Raw genomic sequence first — 23,997 nt, 5'->3', positions numbered from 1 at the left:
TTTAAGTCCTAAACTATTCCTAAACATCCTAGAATTGTTAAAAGAATATTTTAGTTGTAGGAAAAGGTTAGACGAAGAAGTATTTGAGAACAATACCTTGGTGAACACAGACAACAGTGTTTCCAGTCTGCTCCAAACTCGGATCTATGGGTTTTGCTTCTTCATTGCTTCTGTCCCTCGGGGAAGAATCGCTATGAACATCATCATGTGTATCCTGAACAAAGCTATCCTTATAGCCATTGGTGACAATGATTTCCAAATTCTTATCTGTTGATTTCTTCACCATTTTCTTATCTTGTATGGGGGGGAAAAAAAGGAGAGATGCATAAAAGTATCTAGTAACCAGGCATGGTTACTTTGTCTTTAATCCTAGCACTCAAGAGGCAGAGGCAGGTACATCTCTGTGAATTTCAGGTCTACATAGAGAGTACCAAGCAGGGCTACATAGAAAGACACTATCTTAAAAAAAAAAAAAAAAAAAAAAAGTTCCCTTATCAATCAGAAAAAAAAGTGTTCTAGAATCTCTACAGTCAATTCCCAAATTAGCACAATCCTTTTGAAGGGCTTCCTATCTGGATGGGAGAAATGGGCGGCTCCTCGAAAGGGAAGCTATTATTACATGCCAAAGCTCCCCCAAAATTCACATTAACTTTTCAAAATGCTTCCCTTCCCCATGACTCTTATAAAATCTTTAAAACTCATCATCATTATTACCATCATCACCTTGGGCTGCAGAGATGGCCCTGTAGTTAAGAGCACTCCTGTTCTTCCCGAGGACTCAAGTTCTGTCCCCAGCACCCATGTCAGACTCCCAACTGCCTAGAGCTTCAGCTCCAGAACATCTGCTACCCTGTTCTGGCTCTGCAGGCATCAACATGCTCACACAGACTCGCACATAAATAAAATAAACCTAGAAATGAAAAAAGGATTTAAAACAATAGCTTGCTCTTTTCTTTGGTTTTTTGCTTGTTTGTTTATTTTTGGTGCTGGTGTTTTATCAAGTCAGGGTCTCACTATATAACCCTACTTACAGAGATTGGCCTGCCTCTGCCTCCCAATATTGAAATTAAAGGTGCCTGCCATCACAACAAACCCTGGGTTTCGTTATTGTGAGAAAGGGTCTCACTATGTAGCCTTAAGTGGCCTACTATTCACTTTGTAATACAGGCTGGCCTCAAACTCATAGCAATCCTGCTGCCTCAGCCTACTGCCTAGAGGGTTACATCACCAAACCTGTCTCTAAACCTAATCTCCTGAGCTAGAGTTATGTATCTTAATAAGTTAAGGCACTTCCTGTAAAGTTTGATGACCTGAGTTTAATCTCCAGGTCCCACATGATGGAAGGAGAGATCTGACCCCAAAAGTTGTGATGCCCTCTGATGTTCCTGTGTGCACTGGGGCACACAAACACACAACACTTATGCATGCATGTGTTCACACACACAGAGACTAAATAAATAATAAACGTGTGTGTGTGTGTGTGTGTGTGTGTGTGTGTGTGTGTGTGTGTGTGTATATATATATCCGGGCATTTATGGTGGCGCACGTCTTTCATCCTAACACTTAGAGGCCGAGGCACCCAGTATCTGTGAATTTGAGGCCTTATCTACATAGCAATTCCTGGACAGTCAGGGCTACATAGAGATAACCTGTCTCAAAAAAAAAAAAAAAAAAAAAAGTTTAAAAATTTAAATCTATTTTTAATTTTATTTTTATGTGTATGGGTGTTTTGCCTACATGTATGTCTGTATGCCACATGCATGCTCGATGCTCTAAGAGGCCAGGAGAGGGCAACAGATCCCCTGAAAATGGAGTTCAGATGGCTGTGAGCTGCCATGTGGTTGCTAGGAATTGAACCCAGGTCCTCTGGAAAAGCAGCCAGTGCTCCTAACTGCTGAGCCACCTCTCCAGCCCCTAGAATAATGTCCTAATGATTTTAGAATATCGCAGACAAACTGCTCTAGAAACCTAGAAATGAAGAGGACTACCTGATGACAAACTGATCCATAAAGAACAGAGTGTAGAAGCAAGGAGACGTTGTGCAGTTTTAATATCCCTTTCCTTTCCATAATTGAAATTACTTGTCCTCCTAACAGGACATCAGAATGTGGTACCCCATGATTCCAATACTCCACCAAAATGTATGCCTGAGGTGATCCCAACACTCAAGAGAAGAATCATGATATACCCTTTTTTAAATTACATAATACATCATTTTATGCACATTTGGGAGACTAGCCAACTCTTGTCCACTCTCAATTAACACCTACTTCATTAATGAATAAGACTGGTTGCCTGTATATTCCATAGTAGAGAATTTTTTTTTTTAATAAGAGACAAGAGACAGCGAGTCATTCGCCACAGCAGAATGCCAAATGCCGTTTATTGAAAGAGGGAGGAAACCTTAAATACAGTCTTACAGCACAATGGGAGAACCTCAGAGAGGGCACCAGATCTCATTATAGATGGTTGTGAGCCACCATGTGGTTGCTGGGAATTGAACTCAGGACCTCTGGAAGAACAGCCAGTGCTCTTAACCTCTGAGCCATCTCTCCAGCCCCATAGTAGAGAATTTTGTCCACTGAAAACCTGGATATACAGTCAATACCCCAAATACCACCACATGCATTAATAATATATATATATATATATATATATATATATATATATATATATAAAAATCAGCCCAAATGTTCTTATGTCCTTTTATCTTATCTGGTACAAAATTTCATATTGACTGTATTAACCGTTACCCAAGACTCACCATTACTATCACTCTGTTCTGCTCCTTTGAACTCTTCCTGGGCCTCTTCTTCCTCAGACTCAGCTCCACTGTCACTGCTCTCAGTTTTACCATTAACAGCTTTGGCATTTGAAGAGATCAGAACATTACCAAGATCTAAAGCATGAAATGAAAACCTACATCAGTAATGTGCTAATGCATCTTAATGTGAGAATTTGCAAGAGAACTCACTAATAAATCATTTTTTAATTACAATACTAAAAATGGAGGCTGGAGAGATGAGTCAGAGATTAAGAGCACTGGCTGCAGTTCCAAGGGACCTAGGTTCAGTTTTAGCACCTACTTGGTGACTTAAACCATAACTCCAGTTCCACTTATACACATGCAGGCAAAACACTCATACACATAAAATAAAAATAAATAAGTATTACAAATATAAATATAAATGTGTTATTCTTTTACTCTATACATTTATAATTATACAAATTACTTAAATTACCAGTCTACAACAAAATTGATAATGTTGTCTTAACTACCCTTTCTGAAGCCAAGGGAGAACTAATTTTGAAGTTAACATCAATCAAAAAAAATGAAGTTGAACATAAATGGCCTTCATACTTAGTAAATGAAAAACGATTTGCTAGCCTTCCGAAAACATCAATATGCTCCCTGATAGTATAGTTGGACTCCATTTTAATTGTTTGTTAAGATGTTAAGACAAAGCCTCACACTATAGCCCTGGCTGGCTTAGAAAACACTACGTAGATCAGACGGGACTCAAACTTCCTGCCTCTGCTCCAAAGTGCTGGAATTACAGGCATACATCACCATGCCCACCTAATTTCTTCCTATTAGATACAGAATGCTACATGAATCTGTATCATCATCCTGACACAGAAGCCATGATAATCAATGCATTATTCAATTTGTGCTGCTAAATCAGGCACAAAATACTACATTTTAAAATTTTTTTTTGTATTATCTTTAGAGCTTAGGGTATACAGCCTAATTTTTATGTATTTATAAGATAGATAGATAGATAGATAGATAGATAGATAGATAGTAGATAGACAGACAGATAGACAAACTTTTTGGGGAGCAGTTTCAAGACAGGGCTTCTCTGTGTAGCCCTGGCTGTACTAGAATTCATTCTGTAGACTATCCTGTCCTCAAACTCAGAGATCCACCTGCCTCTGCTTCCTGAGTGCTACACCAACACTTTTTTTTTTTTTAGGTTTTTCGAGACAGGGTTTCTCTGTGCAGCTTTGCGCCTTTCCTGGATCTCGCTCATCTAGACCAGGCTGGCCTTGAACTCACAAAGATCCGCCTGCCTCTGCCTCCCAAGTGCTGGGATTAAAGGCGTGCGCCACCACCGCCCGGCGATATAAACTTTTTAAAACATCAATTTCATCACTTAAAGAAGCAAACTGTATAGGCCAAAGTTTACCCTAAGAGAAGACACAAACTGTAATGTGCGTATCAATTAACTGAGATCTAATCAGAATACAGATCTGGAATTAGTAGTTTTAGAGTGATCTAAGATTGTCCATATCCATAAGGGTCCCATGTATTACCAATGATGTTAGGTTCTGGACCACATTTTGAGAAACAACAGTGAATATCATCTGCATAGTCTTTTTTAGCATACTAATGAACCCTAAAGAAGTTAGAAAAGACCAAGTGTGGTAACTGTAATCCCAGCACTCAGGAGGCTGAGGCAAGAGGAATCCTGAGTTCAGGTCAGCAAGGTCTATATACTGAACCCTGTCAAATATCAAACAAAACAAAACAAAACAAAAAAAAGCCCACAATAAAACAGAATAGAAAAGGAAGTGATCTACTATAAACTTTTTGGCTTTCTCTTGCAAAAATCCACTTTGGCACCAGCAATATGTCTCGGTGGGTAGAGATGCCCAACATAAACCTGATCTGAGGTCAACTCAATTCTCAGGATCCACAGGGTAGGGAAAAAGCCAGTTCCTGCAAACTACCCTCTGACATCCACAATCACACTGGGTATGTACAAATGCGTTCATGGCGTGTGTGCGTGTGTGTGTGTGTGTGTGTGTGTGTGTGTGTGTGTGTGCGTGCGCGCGCGCATGCACTTTAAAAAATCATTAAAAAGAAAAAAATCCAATTACACTAAATTCCAAAATATCCATACACCTTAAACAGTGAGACCTACATTCTTATTTAAGTCCACCTAACTAACCAAATGAAAGACTAAAACTTCAAGTCTATTTTCTATTAGAGAATCATGACATCTCCACAGTTAGTTTTGTAGTTCTAAGAATCAGACTATGAGTCTTATCCATGGTAGGAAAGTATTCTACTAATAATGGTCACTCCCAGTCCTAAGGTATTGTATTAAGTCACAAAGGCTTTTTGTCTGGGGCTTTATATATGCTAAGCATGAGAGAAGAATTTTTTTGTTTTTGATTTTTAAAACAAGAACAAGAAAAAAAAACCCAATTACATACATACACACACACACACACACACACACACACACGAAAAGAAACTCACACCCATGGACACCTTCATCTAAACCTCCATCAAATAAACGTTTGCAACAAAACCATCTGACAGCAGAAAACATCAATGCAGTTATGTGATAATGAACACTACTCAACATCCAAAAATCTATGTAAAAGACCATATAGGGGTTGGCTCAGGGGTTAAGAGCACTGGCTGCTCTTCCAGAGGTCCTGAGTTCAATTCCCAGCAACAACATGGTGGCTCAAAACATCTATAACGAGATCTGGTGCCCTTATCTGGCCTACAGGGACACATGCAGGCAGAACACTGTATACACAATACATAATCTTAAAAAAAAAAAAAAATAGGGAACAGTGATTGGTATGTAAAATGGAAAAAACATTTTTAATAGAAAAAAAATCACTTAAAAAATAATCTAAATGACAAAAGCCACATGATTGTTAATCACATAGATGAGATGAAGAACCAAAATCACAACTTTGGTTTTTGTTATAAAAATGGTAAAGAAAGAAAATAAAGACTCTAAGAGGCTGAGAGACCGGCACAGTGGTGGACAGCACCGGCTGCTGGGGATCTAGATCCCATGCCCAGCACCTGCATACATGGTTGCTCACCATCATCCATGCTGCAGTCCCCAGGGGTCTGACGCCCTCTTCTGACACTAGGCACACAAGTGGCACACAGGTATACATGCAGACAAAACATCCATACACATAAAATACAAATAAATAAGTCTTTTTACAAAATTATCTAGGAGTTGGAGAGATGGGTCAGTGGTTAAGAATACTGTCTCTTCAAGAGAAACTGGGCTCAACTCCTAGTACCCACAAAGCGGCTCACAACCATGTGCAACTCCAGTTCCAGGAGAGCTGATGCCCACTTCTGGCCTCCAAGGGCACCAGGCACACAAATAGCACAAAAAGACACCTACAGACAAAACAAGTATACACATAAAATAATAAAAGAGAGAGAGACAGAGACAGCAAGAGACAGAGACAGCAAGACAGGAAGAAAGAGGAAGAAAGGAAGGAAGCAAGCAGCCAGATAGGGTGGCACACTCCTGTAACCCAACAACTTGGCAGGTGGAAACAGAGCAATCCAAGGTTCAAGGCCATCCCCATCTACACAATGAGTTCAAAGCCAGTGCTGGCAACATGAAACTGTTTCTAAATAACAAATATTTTAAAAATAAGCTAGAAAAACATTTGATTCATGGTATCACTAACGTATTTCATAAAGCAAAATTATTTCTCAAAACAAAACTGGCCAGTGAGATGGCTCAGTGGATAAAGGCACTTGCTACCAAGCCCGAGGACTGAGCTTTATCCCCAGCACTCACATGGCAGAAAGAGACAACCGAGTCCCACAATTTTCCCTTTGACTTCTACTCTCCGCACTGTGGCATGAGTGCACTAAATAAATATTTTTTTTAATTTAATTAAGAACAAACAAGCTATGTGGTGGTGTCGCACACCTTTAATCACACCACTCAGGAGGCAGAGGCAGGCGGATCTCTGAGTTCAATACCAGCCTGGTCTACAGAGTGAGTTCCAGGGCAGCCAGGGATACATAAAGAAACCCTGTCTTGATAAAACAAAAACAAAGCAAAAAAAAATGAACAAACACAAAAAACTATTAATTATTCTATATTTCTGTAATATAAAAGTGAACCACTTGGAATATTTTAATAGGTTAAAATTTAGAGTTTAATAATATTTTAGAACCTCATACATATTCATGTGTTCACTTTGAATAACAATTCCTAGATGATAAATTTATGTTTTATGTATTTGTGCAGAATTACTTTTTCCTTAAGCTTTTTTATTATTAATTTTTCTATTAGTATTTTTAATTATTTCATTTTATTTTGTTTGGTTGTTTTGCCTGCATATATATCTGTGCACTACCTGGTATCCACAGAGGTCAGAAGAGAGCATGAGATCCTCTAGAACTGGAGTTAAAGATGGCTGTGAGCCACCATGTTGATGCTAGGAATTGAACCCAGCACCTCTGGAAGTACAGCCAGTGCTCTTAACCACTAAGCCATCCAACCCCATTACTTATTTCTACTTTTATGTTTGAGGGTATGTGAGTCTAAATGTATTCCATGTGTGCAGGTGATCAAAGAGCCAAGAGAGCATCTGATGACAACTTAGAGCTGGATTAATAGGCAGTTGTGAGCTGCCTGACATGGGTGCTAGGAATCATACTGGATCCTCTGGAAGAGTGGGAAGTGCTCTTAACCACTGAGCCAACACTTCAGCCCCACTGCCCTGTAAATTTTAAACAAGGGTTTTACATGGATTATTATTCCTACCTTCTAAGTATTTGGAGATTTTCTCCAATCGGACTGGCATGTGAAAGTAAAAGAGAAAATTAGACGCATAGGTATCAGTGTATGCATAATATATCAGTTGCTGAGTTAAGAAAAAAAAGTAAAGTAGAGCTGAGCAGGACTGGCCACGCCTGTAATCCCACAACATGGGAAGTGAGGCAAGGAGATGGTGAGTTAGAGGCCAGCCTGGTCCAACCTTGTACACAAGACTGTGTCTTGAAAAGAAAGAAGATTGTCCAACCTGAGGTCAAGTCAGAAGTCTTGCCACTCTTTTTGTCTTCTACAATTTCATAAAATGGACCTATAACATGCAGCAATTCTTCAACTTTCTCAGTCATAGGCATAGTTTCAAGAATCTGTAATTAAGAGAAAGAAATACTATAAAATCACCAATTAACTTGATCTATAGTTATACAAAATCTATTATTTCAAGTCTGTCAATAATTTCCAGATTTGAAGTTCATCAGCAGACTCTCCAAAGGGACTACAATAATTATATAAAGTACATAAACTAAATGTTTTCAAGTATACTAAAGATGTAAATACTAAAGATCTAAAAGTACTCTTGGAGCTGGAGAGATGGCTCAGCTGTTAGTTAAAGAGAACTTGATATTCTTAAAGAGGATCCAGGTTGAGTTCCCAGCACCCACATAGTGGCTCACAACCATCTGTAACTCCACTTCTGACCTCTGAGGGCTCCTACATGCATGTGGTCTACATATACTCAGGCACATACACATAAAATAACTTTTGTATTTTAAAAGTATTTTCATTTGAAGACATTTTACACAGGCTTCACATGAAAAGATTATCTGTATGATAATCTTTAAGTTGTACATTAAAAACTGGGGTTTATTAAAAAATAGTGGAGCTAGAATAAAATTATATCTAATTATATATAACTATTTTATATATAATAAAATTAATTACATATTATATAATAAAATTAAAGAAATATATATATAATAAAATTAATGAAGTATCTAAGAGAACAAAAAAATAAAGCAGGAATAATAAACTCTTTGATACCTCAAAGACTATGAGACAATTCAGAAGCATCCATTTGTTTATTTTGGGTTTGGGTTTTTCATTTTTTTTTTTGTTTGGGGGGGTGGTGCAGAATCTCACTGTATACCCCTGGCTGTCCTGGAACTCCCTATGTAGACCAGGCTGGTCTTGAACTCATAGAGATCCTCCAGCCATAGCCTCCAAAGGGCTGGGATTAAAAGTGTGCTTGACCATGCCCTACTAAGACAAGGTCTTAGCACTGTAGCCCAGGCTGGCCTCAACTCCTAGCAATCCTCTTGCTCAGAGTCTAGGTTGCTGGAATTATAAGCACAAGTCACGGCTCCTAGCTCCCTTTCTTACTTTAAACTGTGGATAAAACCATTATTTAACAAACCATGGATAAATATTATGTCAGTTCAACTTTATATTGAATTATAGAAATGTAGCCTGAAAATTATACACTATTTAAAGTGAAGAAAGAGGTCAGCAAGATGGCTCAGTGAGTAGAGGCACTTGATGCCAAGCCAGACATCCTGAGGTTGTCTCAGAACACACACAGTGAAAGGAGAGAGTCAAGTCCTACAAGCTGTCCTCTGAGTGTCACACATGCACTATCACACACACACACACACACACACACACACACACACACACACACACACACACAAATAAGTGTTACTTTTCAAAAAGAAAAAATTATCAAGCCACAATGCCTTTTACTTCTCTCTGCTTCTGAAGGGCTCCTTTGTTTTTGTGCTACCAATACAGATAACACTAAGAGAATTAACTCTGCCCTCTGTTCTAAAGTCCACTAAACAAAAGTTGTGAAAATGGAGCAAAGGGCACAACAAAGACTAGCACAGGCAATACTAATAAAAGAAACAGAAAAATATCATTCTGAATAATCCAAATAAAAGTTATTAAAAATCCTCTCGGGGATCGGGAGACTGATTCAGTTATTACAGATTTCCTTTATGTTCAAAAGCAATTTCTTTAAGATCATCAGACAAGGCCGGGCATGTAGTTAGTTAATATGCTTGGTTTGCATGCATGAAGCCATGGAAGTCTATCTCCAGCACCACATCAAACTGGGCTGTGTGGTGCCTGTCCGTAATTCCAGCACTCAGGAGGTAGAGGCAAGATAGCCAGGTCATCTCTGCCACATGTCAACTCTGAGGCTGCTTAAGCTACATAAGACCTTGTCTCAAAAAAAAAAAAAAAAAAATGTAAATTAAATTAGAGGTGCTGGACATATAGCTCAATAGTAGAGTAGCTGATTAGCATGGGTTCAATCCCGACTACTGTCACACACGACAAAGGTAAATTCAAGCTGCTTTAAATATTTTCATTCTCTACTATGAATTAGTTCCCTACCTTTTTCATTTCTTCAACATATGCAATCATGGCTTCTTCTTTAGTCATATCACCCAATGAGCTCCAAGCATCCCTAGAAATGAAAATATAAAAGCAAAAACAAAAGACACTTGATTTTTGAAGTAGAAATGTTAGCTCATGCCTAAAGCTATTAAATAATGAAGTTATGCTAACTGTAGGAAAATGGATACAACCAGAGAAAATCATATGAAGTGAATTAAATCGATCTCAGAAGGACAAGCATCATATCTTCTCTCATTCATGGAGCTTAAACTTTGTACATAAAATCATGTCTGTACTGATGACATAAAGGTAAGTGAAATGAGGAGACAGGGGACTGATGAAGACAGGGAGAGGAAACAGGAGGGAGAAGGGACGGTAGGAGAGTCCGGAAGAATGTACGTAAAGTCTATTGCATGCAACAGCCTTACATAACCTTTCATAATTATTTTTGAAAATATAAAATAAGAGAGAGGATTTTAAACATTAAGCATCCAACCTATCCACGTATGTGTAGACCACAGAAGACTATAGACTATTCATAAATATATCCTAAGGACCCTTTAAAAGTTAAGGATTTTTAAAAAATTTATTTGCGTGAGTATGTTTGTAGTTATTTATGTACACTACTGTACAGGAACTCAGTAGCCAGAAAGGTTGTCAGATTCCCTGGAACAGGAGTTACAGGCAGTTGGGTGCTGGGAACAAAACTTAGGTCCTCTGCAAAAGTAAGTACACTTAACCACTGAGCCATGTCTCCAACCTGAGATCTATCTGTTTTTAATTTTTGTGTGTATGTATGTGAGCCTGAGTGTATGCATGTGAACCATTTTCAAGGAACTGCTCTGAAAGGCCAGAGGAGGGCATCAGATTCCCCTGGAACTGGAGTCAGTTGTAAGACACCCACAGTGGGTGCAAGGAACTTAATCCAAGGCCTCTGCAAGAGTACCAAGTGCTTTTAACCACTGAGCCATCTCTCCAGCCTCAAAAAAGCTTTTATGTCATTATAAAGAATAGTAACAATAACAAATCGTTTACAAGACTATAAGAACTGTAAAAGCCATGTTGTACATAAACAGACGTTTTGGTAAAAATTTTCCCATTAATTTAAATGTGTATGTTGTTGTTTGTTTTTGCTCTTTGGGGGAGCCTGCCACCTCACTCCTAAATAAATCACACATGGAGGCTTATTACTGATAAATGCCTAGCCTTAACTTGGCTTGCTGCTTGCAAGCTTCCCTTAGCTTGAATTATCCCGTCTACCTTTTGCCTATGGGCTTTTCCCATTCTCTTACTTCTATAAATCTTACTCTTACTCTGTGGCTTGCCATATAGCTGGGTGGCTGGCCCCTGATGTCCTCCTCCTTCTCTGGTTACTTCTTTCTTTGTATTAATTCTTTCTGCCTGCCAGCCCTACCTATCCCTTCTCCTGCCTTGCTATTGGCCGTTCAGTTCTTTATTAGACCATCAGGTGTTTTAGACAGGCAAAGTAACACAGCTTCACAGAGTTAAACAAATGCAACATAAACAAAAGTAACATACCTTAAAATAATATTCCCCAACATGTATAACTAATTTATATACTAGAAATAAAGATGAAATAGGACTGAGGATGTAGTTCAGTAGATAAAAGTATTTGCCTAGCATACACATGGCCCTGGGTTCAATCCCTAGCACGGAATAAACTGAGTATTGTAGTTCATGCCTGTAATCTTGCCTATAACCTCAACACTGGGAAAGTAGAGAGAGCAAGCAAAAGTCCAAGGCTACATATGAGTTTTAGAATGAGACTGTCCCAAAAAATAACACAAATCCCCTCTTCATAAATTTTTTTTAAGCAGTTAACTCTGCCAAAGGTCAACTGCAGGGGAAAAAATAATTTCCATCTGTGAACCCAGTAACTTAATTATTTGAAAAACATGATGCACTAATTACCATACTCTATTGATAAAGTATAATCTAAAATTAACTTTTGTCAGCATTTTGTAAATCTGCAGCAGTAAACATATCAAACTGTTCACAAGTATTAGTCAATTCAGAAAACGGTACAGCATCTATATATTTAATGACTCGTTTTAACTATAACATTAGAAACCAATATTCTATTCAAGTCTACTGGGTCAGAAGTCATCTTAGACCAAAGTTAATGTAGCATCCAAGTCATGCCTAGTTACACATTACCTTACAGTCTCAAAGCAAACAACTCACTATACAAGCAAAGGCCACTGTTTTCTTTGGCAGTTCAAAGAGTAAAAAAGTTTGGTTTTTGCTTTTTTTGAGGAACCCTCTCATATAGTACAGGCTGGCCTCATACTCACTTATGTAGCCAATGATGGCCTTGAATTCTTGATCCTCCTGCCTCTATATCGGACTGCTAGAATTACTGAGTTGTACTACCAATAGCAAACTTTTTCATTTACTATGGGGTACTGATCTAGGGGTGGAGGGAGGGACCTCCACAAAAGGAAAGGGAGACTAAGTGCGAACATTTTCTCTCTGTAGAGCACCTACCTACAACACTGCTGTTTTCCTAATTGTACAAAAGTGTATTAAGGACACTTAGAGAACAAAAGTGTGAGCAATATATAGGATGCGTTATGCACAAAACACAGAAGTAACAGCTGTACAATTAATTGATTTGAATGACAATTCTTTCTTAGCTCTATAAATGAAATTACCATTTATATCTTCCAATAGGATCCCAGAACCCAGGCCTTGAGAGTTTACAGGGTCCTTCAGTTGCCTGTTTGTAGAAGCTATAGAACTTGAGCATCATTTCATTTGTTGGCTGGAATGATCCTGTGGGAAACAAACATTAAATACAGATCACTTGGGACTATAAATCATAATGTAAAGCTGTGTATTAGCTTAGCCACACCACACTAATAGTGGATTTCTTGTTTGATTTGGTTTTAGTCAGATAGAGTCTAACACTGTAGCTCAGGCTTGCCTGGAACTGCTAAGTAACCCAAGCTGGCTTCAAACTCAATCTTTCTGAATCAGCCTCCTGAGTGCTGAGATAAAGGCAGGAGCTATCACACCTGGGCTACATCTCTTTATAATTCAGATAATTCATTTCAACCTGAAATACATCAGGTATTAGTTGCTCTCCTTTGAGTTCAAAAAGTTCTGAAAGTTTAAACTTTTAAGAACAGTATCAGTTCAATAAATAAATTAGCAACCATTTTACAAATATAACTGAAATAACCAGCAAATATTTCATTAAAAAGAAATGTATGAAGAAATGTCTTCAAAGAAATTAATGTGTCCAAACTTAGAGGTATAAATTGAGAAATCTGTTATATTATTATTATTATTAACCAAAGTTCATACTAACTGGCTCTCCCAAAGTTCTTTGTCTAGTGAAAACTTGAAATTTGGTCAAGAAGTTGATATTTACTGTTAAAATGTTAATAATCAAAGTAAACATGCAGCTTTTTCACTTATGCTACACAGTTTCCCTGTAGACTGCGCTGACCTGGAATTTACTATGCAACCCCACTGTTCATCCCATACTGGCCTTTACCTGTAATCCTCTTGCCTCTGCTTCCCAAGTGCTGAGATTACAGATGGGTAATTTCAGTTGGTATTCTGTACTCTTTATACACACACACACACACACACACACACACACACACACACACACACACACATACCACCTTACTTAGGTCTTACTGTATATGGTTTTTTTTTTCCCTTCTTAGTGTGTGTGAGACTGTTGTGCCTGCTTGCATGTATATCTGTGTATTCTGTACCTGTCTGGTGCCCATGAAGGCTGGAAGAGGGTGTCAGATACACTGGAGATGGAGTTACAGATGGTTGTGAGTTGCCATGTGGGTGAATTAATTTATCTCCTACCAAGAAGTGCAACACAATATGCATGAAAATGTTAAAAAGGGATGTTTCTGGATAGTAGGTAGGGATGCAGATTGTTATTTCATTTTCCCTTTTTCTGTTAAAAAATTCAGTGTTGTTTGTTTTGTTATATGTAAGTGTGTGTCTGCATGTGAGTGCAGGACCTGTGGGAGGCCATAGGCACAGGATCCCCTGAAGCTAGAGTCCCAGGAATTTGTGAGCCTCCTGATGTGAGTGCTGGGAACTGAACTCGGGACCACTGGAAGAGCAACAAAGCTCTTAACTGCTCAGCCATCTCTCCATCTTAGTGCTCATTACTTTTAAAAATGGAAACTGTTATTAAAAATAATAATTATAAAGGTAGTTTAAAGATAATAGATTATATATCAGGTACAACATGAAGTAATCAAAAGCTAGTAGTTTTTGTTGTTTTTTTTTAACTAGAAATTACAACATATACAAATTGAGAACTAGTAGTTCAGGTTTGGTCAAGAGTGTATAATTAATTCCAAAATCACAGTACCAATTACCTATATAATATATGAACATTTAGGAGTATGTCTTAGACACAGTATCTCAACAAGGTTGTTACTCTTTATACAGCAAAGAATAAAATAGAAAAACCACAGCTAAAATGAGTTAATGATGAAAATCTAAATTTAAAATTTCAAAAACAGTAAAAAGGGGCAGGGTGGTGAGACAGCTCCACACAGCTAAGGCACTTGTAACCAAGACATGGAAAGAGAACACTAACTTCTGTAAGTTGTCCTCTGACAAGTGTAGAGACAAGTGCGCGCACACACGCACACACACACACACACACACACACACACACACACAAGTGTAATAAAAATTTTAATTAAACAACTTCATCTCATATCTTCAGTAAGCTAACAAAATTTACAAGTTTATTAGCTTAAGTAAATGGTACATATTATAGTGAATATAAGCCAAAACTGAGAACATATACTGAATATATTACATATAAGATAGCATTACTTCTGTCCAAAGATGCTCCTATGACATAGTAAGATATGTGTTTGAACTATTATCTAACAATTTATATGTCTACTAAGGGTCTATCAAACACATACTTTACATAATTCATTAACCTAGATTTGTTTATAACTTTCATTTGTGCTCCTGTGTATATACATATGCATGCCAGTACTTGTGGAGGCCAGAAGATGCCATTGTATCCCCCAGAGCTGGAGTTATCGGTGGCATGGGTGCTGGGAAACAAGCCTGAGTCCTCTGAAAAAGCAGCAAGTGCTCTTAACCATTGAACCAACTCTCTAGCCACTCCTTACTTTAGGCTTTAAATAAATATTAGGCAATAAATAGCAAAAGCTGCAAGATCTCATTGTAAAATAATTCAAAGCCAACCAAACAATTTAAAATAGGACTGGAGATAAAGCACAATGGTAGAGAACTTGCTCAGGATGATCAACACCCAAGGTTCAATCCCCAACATTGCCAATAAATAAATATAAATAAACAAGCAATACATAAATAAAGTATTCTAAGCCAGGCATGGTAGAGCATACCTATAATCTCAGAATTTGGGAGGCAGGAACAAGAGGATCTCCCAAATTTGAGGCCAGCCTGAGGTACATAGTAAATTTTTGTCTCAAAAACCAAAAAAAAAAAAAAATTTAAATATTCATTGTAGCAAATGTGCTTCAGTCAATATCAATTAGCTTTCGGGACAGCACAGAGGTGTCTTTCTGTCTGTACTATTGATAGCTTTACGCCTGCTAAATACCTACTCTGCCACTGAGCCATGCCTGCTCCCTACCCTTTTTTGTTTGAAATGTTGAGGATTAAACCCAAGGGCTCAGGCAACCTCTATCACTGAGCTACAGCCCACCACATCTGTCACAAGGGCCACTGAACAAGTTTATCTTCATTTTGCAATACTTTGGTTTGGTTTGTTGTTGTTTTTTTTTTTAACAGTAGCCCAAACTGGCTGGCCTGCAATCCATTATCTATATTTGTATGCAATCCATGTATGTATGTATATATATATATTATATATATTATATATATATACATGTTTCTTCATAATAAGTAGAGTGTAAAATAATAAAGTAGGAAGGATTGAAAAATTAGGTCTATCTTATCAATTTTCAAAAAATTATAAAATGCATGGCTTAGAAAAGCACACCACCTCGTTGGGCAGTAGTAGTGCATGCCTTTAATCCCAGAACTCAGGAGGCACAGGCAGGTGGATCTCTGTGAGTTCAAGGCCAGCCTGATCTACAGAGTAAGTTCTAGGACAGACAGGGCTACACAGAGAAATCCTGTCTCAAAATACCAAAAAAAGTGAAAAAAGTGAACACACTCCTTACATAAAACTCTTAAATCATACTTTCCTATGAATATTCTTAATTGAGCATTTTAAAATATCAATATCTAATTGAATTCCTATATTATTTCCTTTTTTGTTTTTTGAGATAGGGTCTCATTATGCAGACCAGACTGGCCTCAAACTCAAGAGATCCACCTGCCTTTTCCTCTGGTGTGCTGAGATTAAAGGCATGCACCACCACCTTGGGTTTATTAGTTCCTTCATTTAGCTGATTTGTATTTACCCTTTAGTTTTCCATGTATTCTCCTCCAATACAATGTTAAAGGTATAAAATAAAACACCATGGAAGCCTAGAGCTTGCACACACACTAGGCAAGTGCTCCCTCCACTCCTGAACCATATCTCCAGCCCTCTTGATCCTCCAAAGATCCTGGGCCACTGTTTTGGAGGGGTGTCGGAACTGAATCAGGGCTTTGTACATGGTAACCTATGCCCTACAAGCTTTCAAAACTGTACTTGAAGAGTTTTTATTGAAATGAACTATGCTGACTATTCATTACTTAGCCAAAAGATGATAAATGAAACGAGAGAAGACATTAAATACTATAGTAATATAACAACGCTATGTTTGACTTGGCCTACAAATCCAGCACACACGGTAACAATGCTTAAGATAATTTTTAATCTAATTTATTATGAAATGTAAATCATAATGCAAACGGATATAAATTTAAAAAGTAAAAGTCTCCCTTCCCAAGCCTCTCTACTTAGAACAGAGAAAAATAAAATAAAATTTAGTGATGGAAAAAACTTCCTTAACACTGTCCAGACAAAATTACAAAACTTTTGCAAACTGTTAACAGAATACATACCCAGACTCTTTTTTAACATACCAAATACACAGTTATTAAGTGAGAAGGCTTGTTTTCAACGATATACACTACTTAAAATCTGGATAACACATTCGCCTTTGGCCTCAAAGATCATGGGTTAATTAACTCACACTCAAGACCATCCTTTCAATTACATTCCTTTTAATGACTGAATGGGAGGAGGACGCTAAATAAAGAAGACCAGAACCAGCTGAGAGGCTTTAACGGGGAGCCCAGTGCACGTACCATTTTTCGGCAAACTCTGGATCACCTTCACCGCCGCCTCAAACCTGGTTTCATACACCGATCTCGTGTCCGCCATCTCCAGCTGCCAGCTCCGGCCCCGGTCCCAAGGTCTGTCCGCGGGAATCAGACAGCAGCAGCAGCACCAGCTTTCCCAAGAGCCTGCATGAAACTGAACACCGAGCGCAGCCGCGGATTATGATAGCCCGAAGTGAGGAGGCCGGGCGAAGCAGCTGGTCGATTCCCCTTTGCCCAGTCCAATCAAGGCCACACCGACCAAGGTGGCCTGTTCCTTCCTCCTGCGTGGGGCGTGACTACGAGTACATCCCAGCCAACAAAAACAGCAAAACAACTCACCGAGAGGAAGAGCATCTCTAGCAGCAGGCCTTGGGGATTGCGCCGCCCGTAACAGCGGACCCTTTCTCCCACCCGGATGATGCTGGCCGACCAGCCACACCCCCCATTCCGGAGCAGCCGTTCAGTCGGGGGGCACCCTCCCCGCAGCCCCGCCCCGGAGTCACCGGAGGACCCACTAGCTGCCGCCCGCCGCCGCCGCCGCCGCCGCGGTGCAGCAAACCCCACCCACCCGCCTCGCCGCGGTGACGCGCGCGGACGGAACGTTCTCCGAGGAGAGGAAAGAGGCTGCCGGGCGCCTCGGCGGGGGTCGCTCTGCGGAGGACCCTGGGCTTGTTTATGTTCCGGCTGGGGAGACCGAGGCTGGTGACGCGCTAGGATTCTACACCTGGTCCCAAAGGTGCCCCCTGGATACCGCTAGTGTTTAATAAAAAAAAAAAAAAAAACAGTCCGCGGTCCGCAAACCTGGCCCCTGGCCCCTCTCGGGTTAAACTCTGGAAGGTACTGAGTCATGAAAAGTTCGCTTCAAAACCTCCTTTTTTTTTTTTTTTGCCACTTCATCTCTGTGACCTAGGGCAAGTCGCTCGGCCCCTCCTGCGGATTTACACCACGCTAAAGGGTAGGAAGGGGGATTAAGGACACGGATGGAAGTGCTGCTTAGCCTCGGCCCACCGGACTGCGACAGCTTTCACCGCCTCCGCCAAGGGCGGCGGGGGAGCGAGCACAGATGAGCGGAGGTCGCCTGCTCCTCAACTCCTCTGCGCCCCACTCTTCACGCCCCGGAGTCAGGCACAGCCCACCTCCTGCCGGGCCAGAGGCTAGGGGTGGAGAGGCGCGCGCGGGCGGAGCACAATCCCCGCGTCGTCCGCACTGGGAAAGCTCGCAGGGGCGTGGGGTCCCGTGGCCCGGAAATCTCAAGGACGCCCTATTGGGCGCGTCATTTTTGTCGGTTTAGGATGGGTTGGGAGGGTTACTCGCACAATCTAGTTGCGAACCGTAAGTCAGCTCTTCCCTTCGAGCCGCGGTGTCGGCATTTACCTTGGTATAGCCAAATGACTGGCAAGGCCTGTCCGGTTATGTCTCGACGCCTGCCCCTCACCTAGCCCCGCGGGCTTATGGGAACTGTAGTCCCCCGGCGCTTCCGGACACCTTCCTCTGTGGGCTGGCGTCATTCCCTCCTGTTCCGGTTCTGTTTCTCAGTGTAACCCACCCTCCCTGGGTCTGGCGGAAGTTCCTTTCTTCCGGGTTGCGTGTGTCGAGTCTCTGAAGTACGTCCTGAGCTCTGAGCAAAAAGGAATCTCGGTAGTTTTTCTGACAGCCGGTTCACCTCGGTGTTGCGGGCAGTGTCACCTGAAGAGTTCCCTCGGAGCTCATGCGCCCTGTACTCAAAAGTGACCGGGTGTTACTTAGCCTGGAAAAAACTCAAGACTTAGTGATTAATCAGAAAGTAAAAGGCGCTGGAGGAGAGTAAGCGCAGGCATCGGGAGAAAACCGCTCGCAAGTGCCACACCACCTACATATGTGTGATATTTGGCAAGCATATGATGTTTTTCAAAAGCACTGTAGGGTGTTTATAAATGAGGAAATGTTACTTGCCTTGCCCAAGGTTCTAAAATTTAGTAAGTCAGTAAGTTAAGTATCAATCAAATCATAAAACCTGCTATAAATTAGACTTTTCCTAATCGTGCGAAAGACACAACTTTTCTTAAGATGAGAAGGCTTTGTGTGTTTAATTCGTTTTGCCTCACCTCTTTTCTTGGACTGAGGTGTTTCTACTCAGTTATGCATATTCATAAAAAAGGGTTTGGGTGTTTATTTTTAATACTTCATCTTGACAACTGTTAATTAGGCTTATGTAATAAGCTACCCTGCTGGTTGTGTTGATCTTTAGATAATAATGACTTCATGTTTGCCACTGATTGCACTGAATTTTATTGTATGGTTGTATGAATTTCCAGTTATAGAATAGTATAAGGATAAAGAAAATTGAGGTTATTTGGGTAAAAGACTTTTTGAAGTAGGTTTTTTTTTTTGTTTGTTTTTTGGTTTTTGGGTTTTTTTGCCAAGAAGTAGAAGCAAGCTAAGTGTCAACCAATAAATGGACTTCTTTTTAATGTGATATATATACATGGAAAACTGGTGAGCCTTAAGAAAAATGAAGTCCTCCCATTCCTTGTTTTTGTTACATTTAGTTGTGTGTATGCAGGGTGAGTCATGCATAGCACAAAAGTGCTGGTCAGGACAACTTGCAGAATCAGTTCTCTTTTTCCACCATGGAAATTCTGGGGATTGAATTCAGGTGGTCAGGCTTGGCAGCAAATATTCTGACCCACTAAGCCACTTTCTGACCCTCTTTGGTGGTCACAAATCCTGTTATTCCTGACAGTATGAATGGAACTGGTGATTATGATAAATCAGGCACATGAAAACAGGAATTGTATGATCTCATGTGTGAAGTAAAAAAAAAAAAAAAAAAAGTTGATCTTAGAGGTTGAAAGTAGTTGTGGGGCATACCACCCTAAAGGCACCAGATCTGGTCCAATCTCAGAAGCTAAACAAGGTTAGGGCTGCTGTACCGGCTAATTTTATGTCAACTTGACTGACACAACCTAGAGTCATCTGAGAGAAGGGGGGATCCCAATTGAGAAAATGCCTCTGTGAGATTGGGCTGTTGGCAAGCCTGTAGAGCATTTTCTTAATAAGTGATTGACATGGGAGAGCCCAGCCCATTGTGGGTGGTGCTGTCCCTGGGCTGGATTCTATAAGCAAGCAGGCTGAGCAAGCTATGATGAGCAAGTCAGTAAGCAACCCCTCCTTGGCCTCAGCAAGGCCTGACTTCCCTCCAAGATGAACAGTGCTATGGAAGTATAAGCCAAATAGACCCTTTTCTCCCCAGGCTGTTCGATCATGGTATTTCATTTTAACAGTTGTAACCTAAACTAACACAGCTGCCTATGACTTACTTGAGAGAAGTTGAAAATACAATAAATAATTACCAGAGGTGGGATAAGAAGTAGAGAAGCCTGAAGTTTGACTCATGGCACTAAGTTATAGGTAGATAAGAGTAAGAAGCTCTCGTGTGATAGTATACAGTGGAATAACTATAGATAACTATGTATGGTATATTCAGAAAACTAGAAGAAAGTGTGAAGTTTTTACCTCAAAGAAATAATTCAAGGTCCTAGAGAGATAGCTCAGTGGTTAAGAGCACTGGCTGTTCAAGAAGACCCAGGTTCAATTCCCAACACTCGTGGTAGCTCATAATGTCTGTAACTCCGGTTCCACAGGATCTGACACCCTTTTACTGCTTCCTTAGGTACCAGGTACACACATGGTGCACAGACATACATGCAGCCAAAACAGTAGTACACATTAATAGGTTTTCTGTATTGCGCTAATAGGTTTCTCTGCTGACACAGTAAGCCAAATCAAGCCAAACTGAAAAAGTAAAAGAACAGTTTTATTTGAGTAAAGCAACTCCCAGGTGAGGTCTCCAGCCCCAGAGATTGAGGCAGGAGAAATCATGCACCTGAACTAAAGCAGGGAGGTTATAGAACCTGTTGGAGAGGAGTGATGACGTGTCTGCCACAAGCTGGGTTTGTGCCCAAGTATGGTCAAAAACTGACGGCTTTAGGAGGGGTCTTAGGCTGCTGGCAACTTCAGGGGAGGAGCTGCCACAGCCTCCAAGAATGCAGAACTGGGCTTTTTGGTGCCTTGAACCTTTGTTCAGGGTTCTCTGAGAGGGCAGGGTTTAGAGAGAGAGAGAGAGATAGGGCTTCTCAGACCATGCAGGAGTGAGCTGGAGGTTCCAACCAAACACATGTTAAAAATAATTTTTAAAAATATTTAAATGTATTTTTTAAGCTGGGCGGTGGTGGCGCACGCCTTTAATCCCAGCACTCGGGAGGCAGAGCCAGGCGGATCTCTGTGAGTTCGAGGCCAGCCTGGGCTACCAAGTGAGTTCCAGGAAAGGCGCAAAGCTACACAGAGAAACCCTGTCTCGAAAAACCAAAAAAAAAAAAAAAGAAAAGAAAAGCTGGCAGCAAGAAACAAGGCACGCTAAGGCTGGGCATTTATAAGTAATAATAAGACTCTGTGTATAATTTATTTGGGAGCTGGGTGGTGGGCCCCCAAAAAGAGCAAAAACAACCAACAACAAATGTCTCAGTAGCTAAGAGCACTTGTTGCTCGTATAGAGGACACAGATTTGGTTCCTAGCACCCACATGGTGGTTAACAACCTCTAATAACTCCAGTTCTTGGGAATTCAATATCCTCTTCTGATATCCTCATACCAGACACTCTTGTGGTGCATATACATTGAAGATACAACACACTCATAAAATAGGATAAAAAATCTGCTCTTTTAAAAAGGGTTTTGTTTGTTTGTTTGTTTGTTTGGGGCTAGAGAGCTCACTCAGCAGTCAAGTGTAGTGGATAGCCATGCCAGCTTTGACCTGGAAGTTCCAGTCCCCATTGAGGCTTCGGTAATGGTCACGCCTACAAGGCGGGGCTGAGAGAGGACGCTGAAGACCCCAGATCCAGACGCCCTGGCTCTCTTAGTTCCTGGACCCTGGATGCTGGAGCTAGACTGAGCAGAGTTCTCCAGAGAACACCACTGGACTGTGCCACACCTCTCCCAGACCCTGTAGCCTATCCCTTCACTTGTAAGTTACCCCACAAAATAAACCTCCCTTTTAACTACGTGGAGTGGCCTTAATAGTTTCACCAATAGTCAAGAACATGTATTGCTGTTCTGTAGGATCAAAGTTTGATTCCTGGAGCCCATATTGTGTGACCCATTGCCACCTGTAACTCCAGATCCAGGAGGTAAGACTCCTTTGTCCTCCACAGGCACCTGCACACGCATGCACATAGTCACACAACAGACAGACAGACAGACACACACACACATACACACACACACACACACACAGATATTGAAAATCAATTTTAAAAAGGAAAAAGTAATGTCTATATTTATATTGATTTAAAGTGTTAAGTCCTGCTGTAATATATTCATGGATGTGATAGATTGAATCAGTTCCCAGAATGCCTTCTAATCATATGAATCTATAATTATAACTGAAAATGTGATCCCATGAGATACTATTTAATGTCTTTAAGTATTTTCAGTATATGACCTAATGTGAAATATTTTTGATCATGTATTGCTATTGATGTTTTATTTTAAAATATATCTGCTTTTGCATATGATCATAAGAAATATAAAATGATATATCCATACATCTTAAGAAGCATAAATGAATAAAGATTAAGTTTTAAAGGATTATTTTAGGTGTTCCTTAATTTACAAATACTTCCTAAACTCCTACTATGTTTGAATGTAGTTGGGAGTGCATCTCAGTGGCAGAGTTCTTCCCCAACATGTCTGAGACCATCCCTGGAATTGGCTTCTGTTCTGCCAGAAGCTGAGTCTGGGGGATTGCTACAAGTTCTAGACCAGCTTGTTCTACATAGTTCCAGGCCAGCCTGAGCTACCATATGAGACACTGTCTCAGAAAAACAAAAGCAAAAATGTTCGAAATAACACTATTTGACAATATTCTATGATGTTCAATGTTGACTGTCAATTTGACAGTATCTGAAATCTTCTAAGAGAAAGCCTCTGGCCCTGTCTGTGAGCTGAGGTAAGAAGCAAAGGAAAAGAGGGTGGAGAGAAGCCTCAGCAGTGTAGTGTGTGTTCTGCTCTTTCAGAGAACCTGAGTTCGATTCCCAGCACCTATGTCAGGTGGCACACGACTGCTTGTAACTCCAACACCTCTAGCCTCTATGGGCACCCACTCTCATGCATATACCCACACACAGACACTTATACATAATTAAAAGTGAAATAAGTTAATTTTTTAAAAAGAAAGGAAGCTCAGCACCCACATTTATCACTGTTTCTTGACTGTGGATGCAATGTGACCAACCATTTCCTGTTTGTTTTCTTTTAATTATTTCTTTTATTTTTGAGATTTTAATATAATTATATCATTTCTCCCTTCCCTTTCCACCCTCTTCACACTCTCATATATCCCTCCTTACTTTCTTTCAATTTTTTTTTTTTTTTTTTTTTTTTTTTGGTTTTTCGAGACAGGGTTTCTCTGTGTAGCTTTGCGCCTGTCCTGGAACTCACTTGGTAGCCCAGGCTGGCCTCGAACTCACAGAGATCCTCCTGGCTCTGCCTCCCGAGTGCTGGGATTAAAGGCATGTGCCACCACCGCCTGGCTGCTTTCTTTCAAATTTATGGCCTCTTTTCCTGCCTTCTTTCAATGCTGCCATCCATCCCATACATTCCCCGCCAGGATGGACTGTGTCTCGTAGAACTCTAAGCCAAAGTAAGTCCTTCCTTCTCTCAATTGCTTTTGTCTGATATTTCGTTATAGCACCAGCACAAG

At 40.3% G+C, this 23,997-nt stretch overlaps 1 protein-coding gene across 4 annotated transcripts in view; it reads right to left on the bottom strand.

Moving 5' to 3' along the window:
• The window catches only part of Acbd5 (acyl-CoA binding domain containing 5), a 40,783-nt gene extending 20,729 nt beyond the window's left edge, over positions 1-20,054 (bottom strand). The window contains exons 1-8 of one of the 4 annotated variants that reach the window (XM_052729066.1): positions 18,633-20,054; positions 17,244-17,412; positions 12,638-12,758; positions 9,960-10,032; positions 7,819-7,933; positions 7,560-7,592; positions 2,765-2,899; positions 97-294 (exon numbers count right to left, since the gene is read on the bottom strand). In XM_052729066.1, coding sequence (XP_052585026.1) covers positions 97-294; positions 2,765-2,899; positions 7,560-7,592; positions 7,819-7,933; positions 9,960-10,032; positions 12,638-12,758; positions 17,244-17,319 — 751 coding nt within the window. In that variant the 5' untranslated portion in view covers positions 17,320-17,412; positions 18,633-20,054. Of the gene's footprint in view, positions 1-96; positions 295-2,764; positions 2,900-7,559; positions 7,593-7,818; positions 7,934-9,959; positions 10,033-12,637; positions 12,759-17,243; positions 17,413-17,597; positions 18,063-18,632 lie in introns of those variants that run through there. The other 3 variants (XM_052729065.1, XM_052729063.1, XM_052729064.1) reach the window with 3 other exon arrangements.
• Between the last annotated feature and the right edge of the window lie 3,943 nt (positions 20,055-23,997).

The sequence above is a fragment of the Peromyscus californicus genome, unplaced genomic scaffold, assembly GCF_007827085.1.
Source record: "Peromyscus californicus insignis strain IS unplaced genomic scaffold, ASM782708v3 Scaffold_8__1_contigs__length_139910024, whole genome shotgun sequence".
NCBI lineage: Eukaryota > Metazoa > Chordata > Mammalia > Rodentia > Cricetidae > Peromyscus > Peromyscus californicus.
The sequence above is the reverse complement of the archived record's forward strand: the minus strand, read 5'-3'. Positions and strand labels throughout refer to the sequence as shown.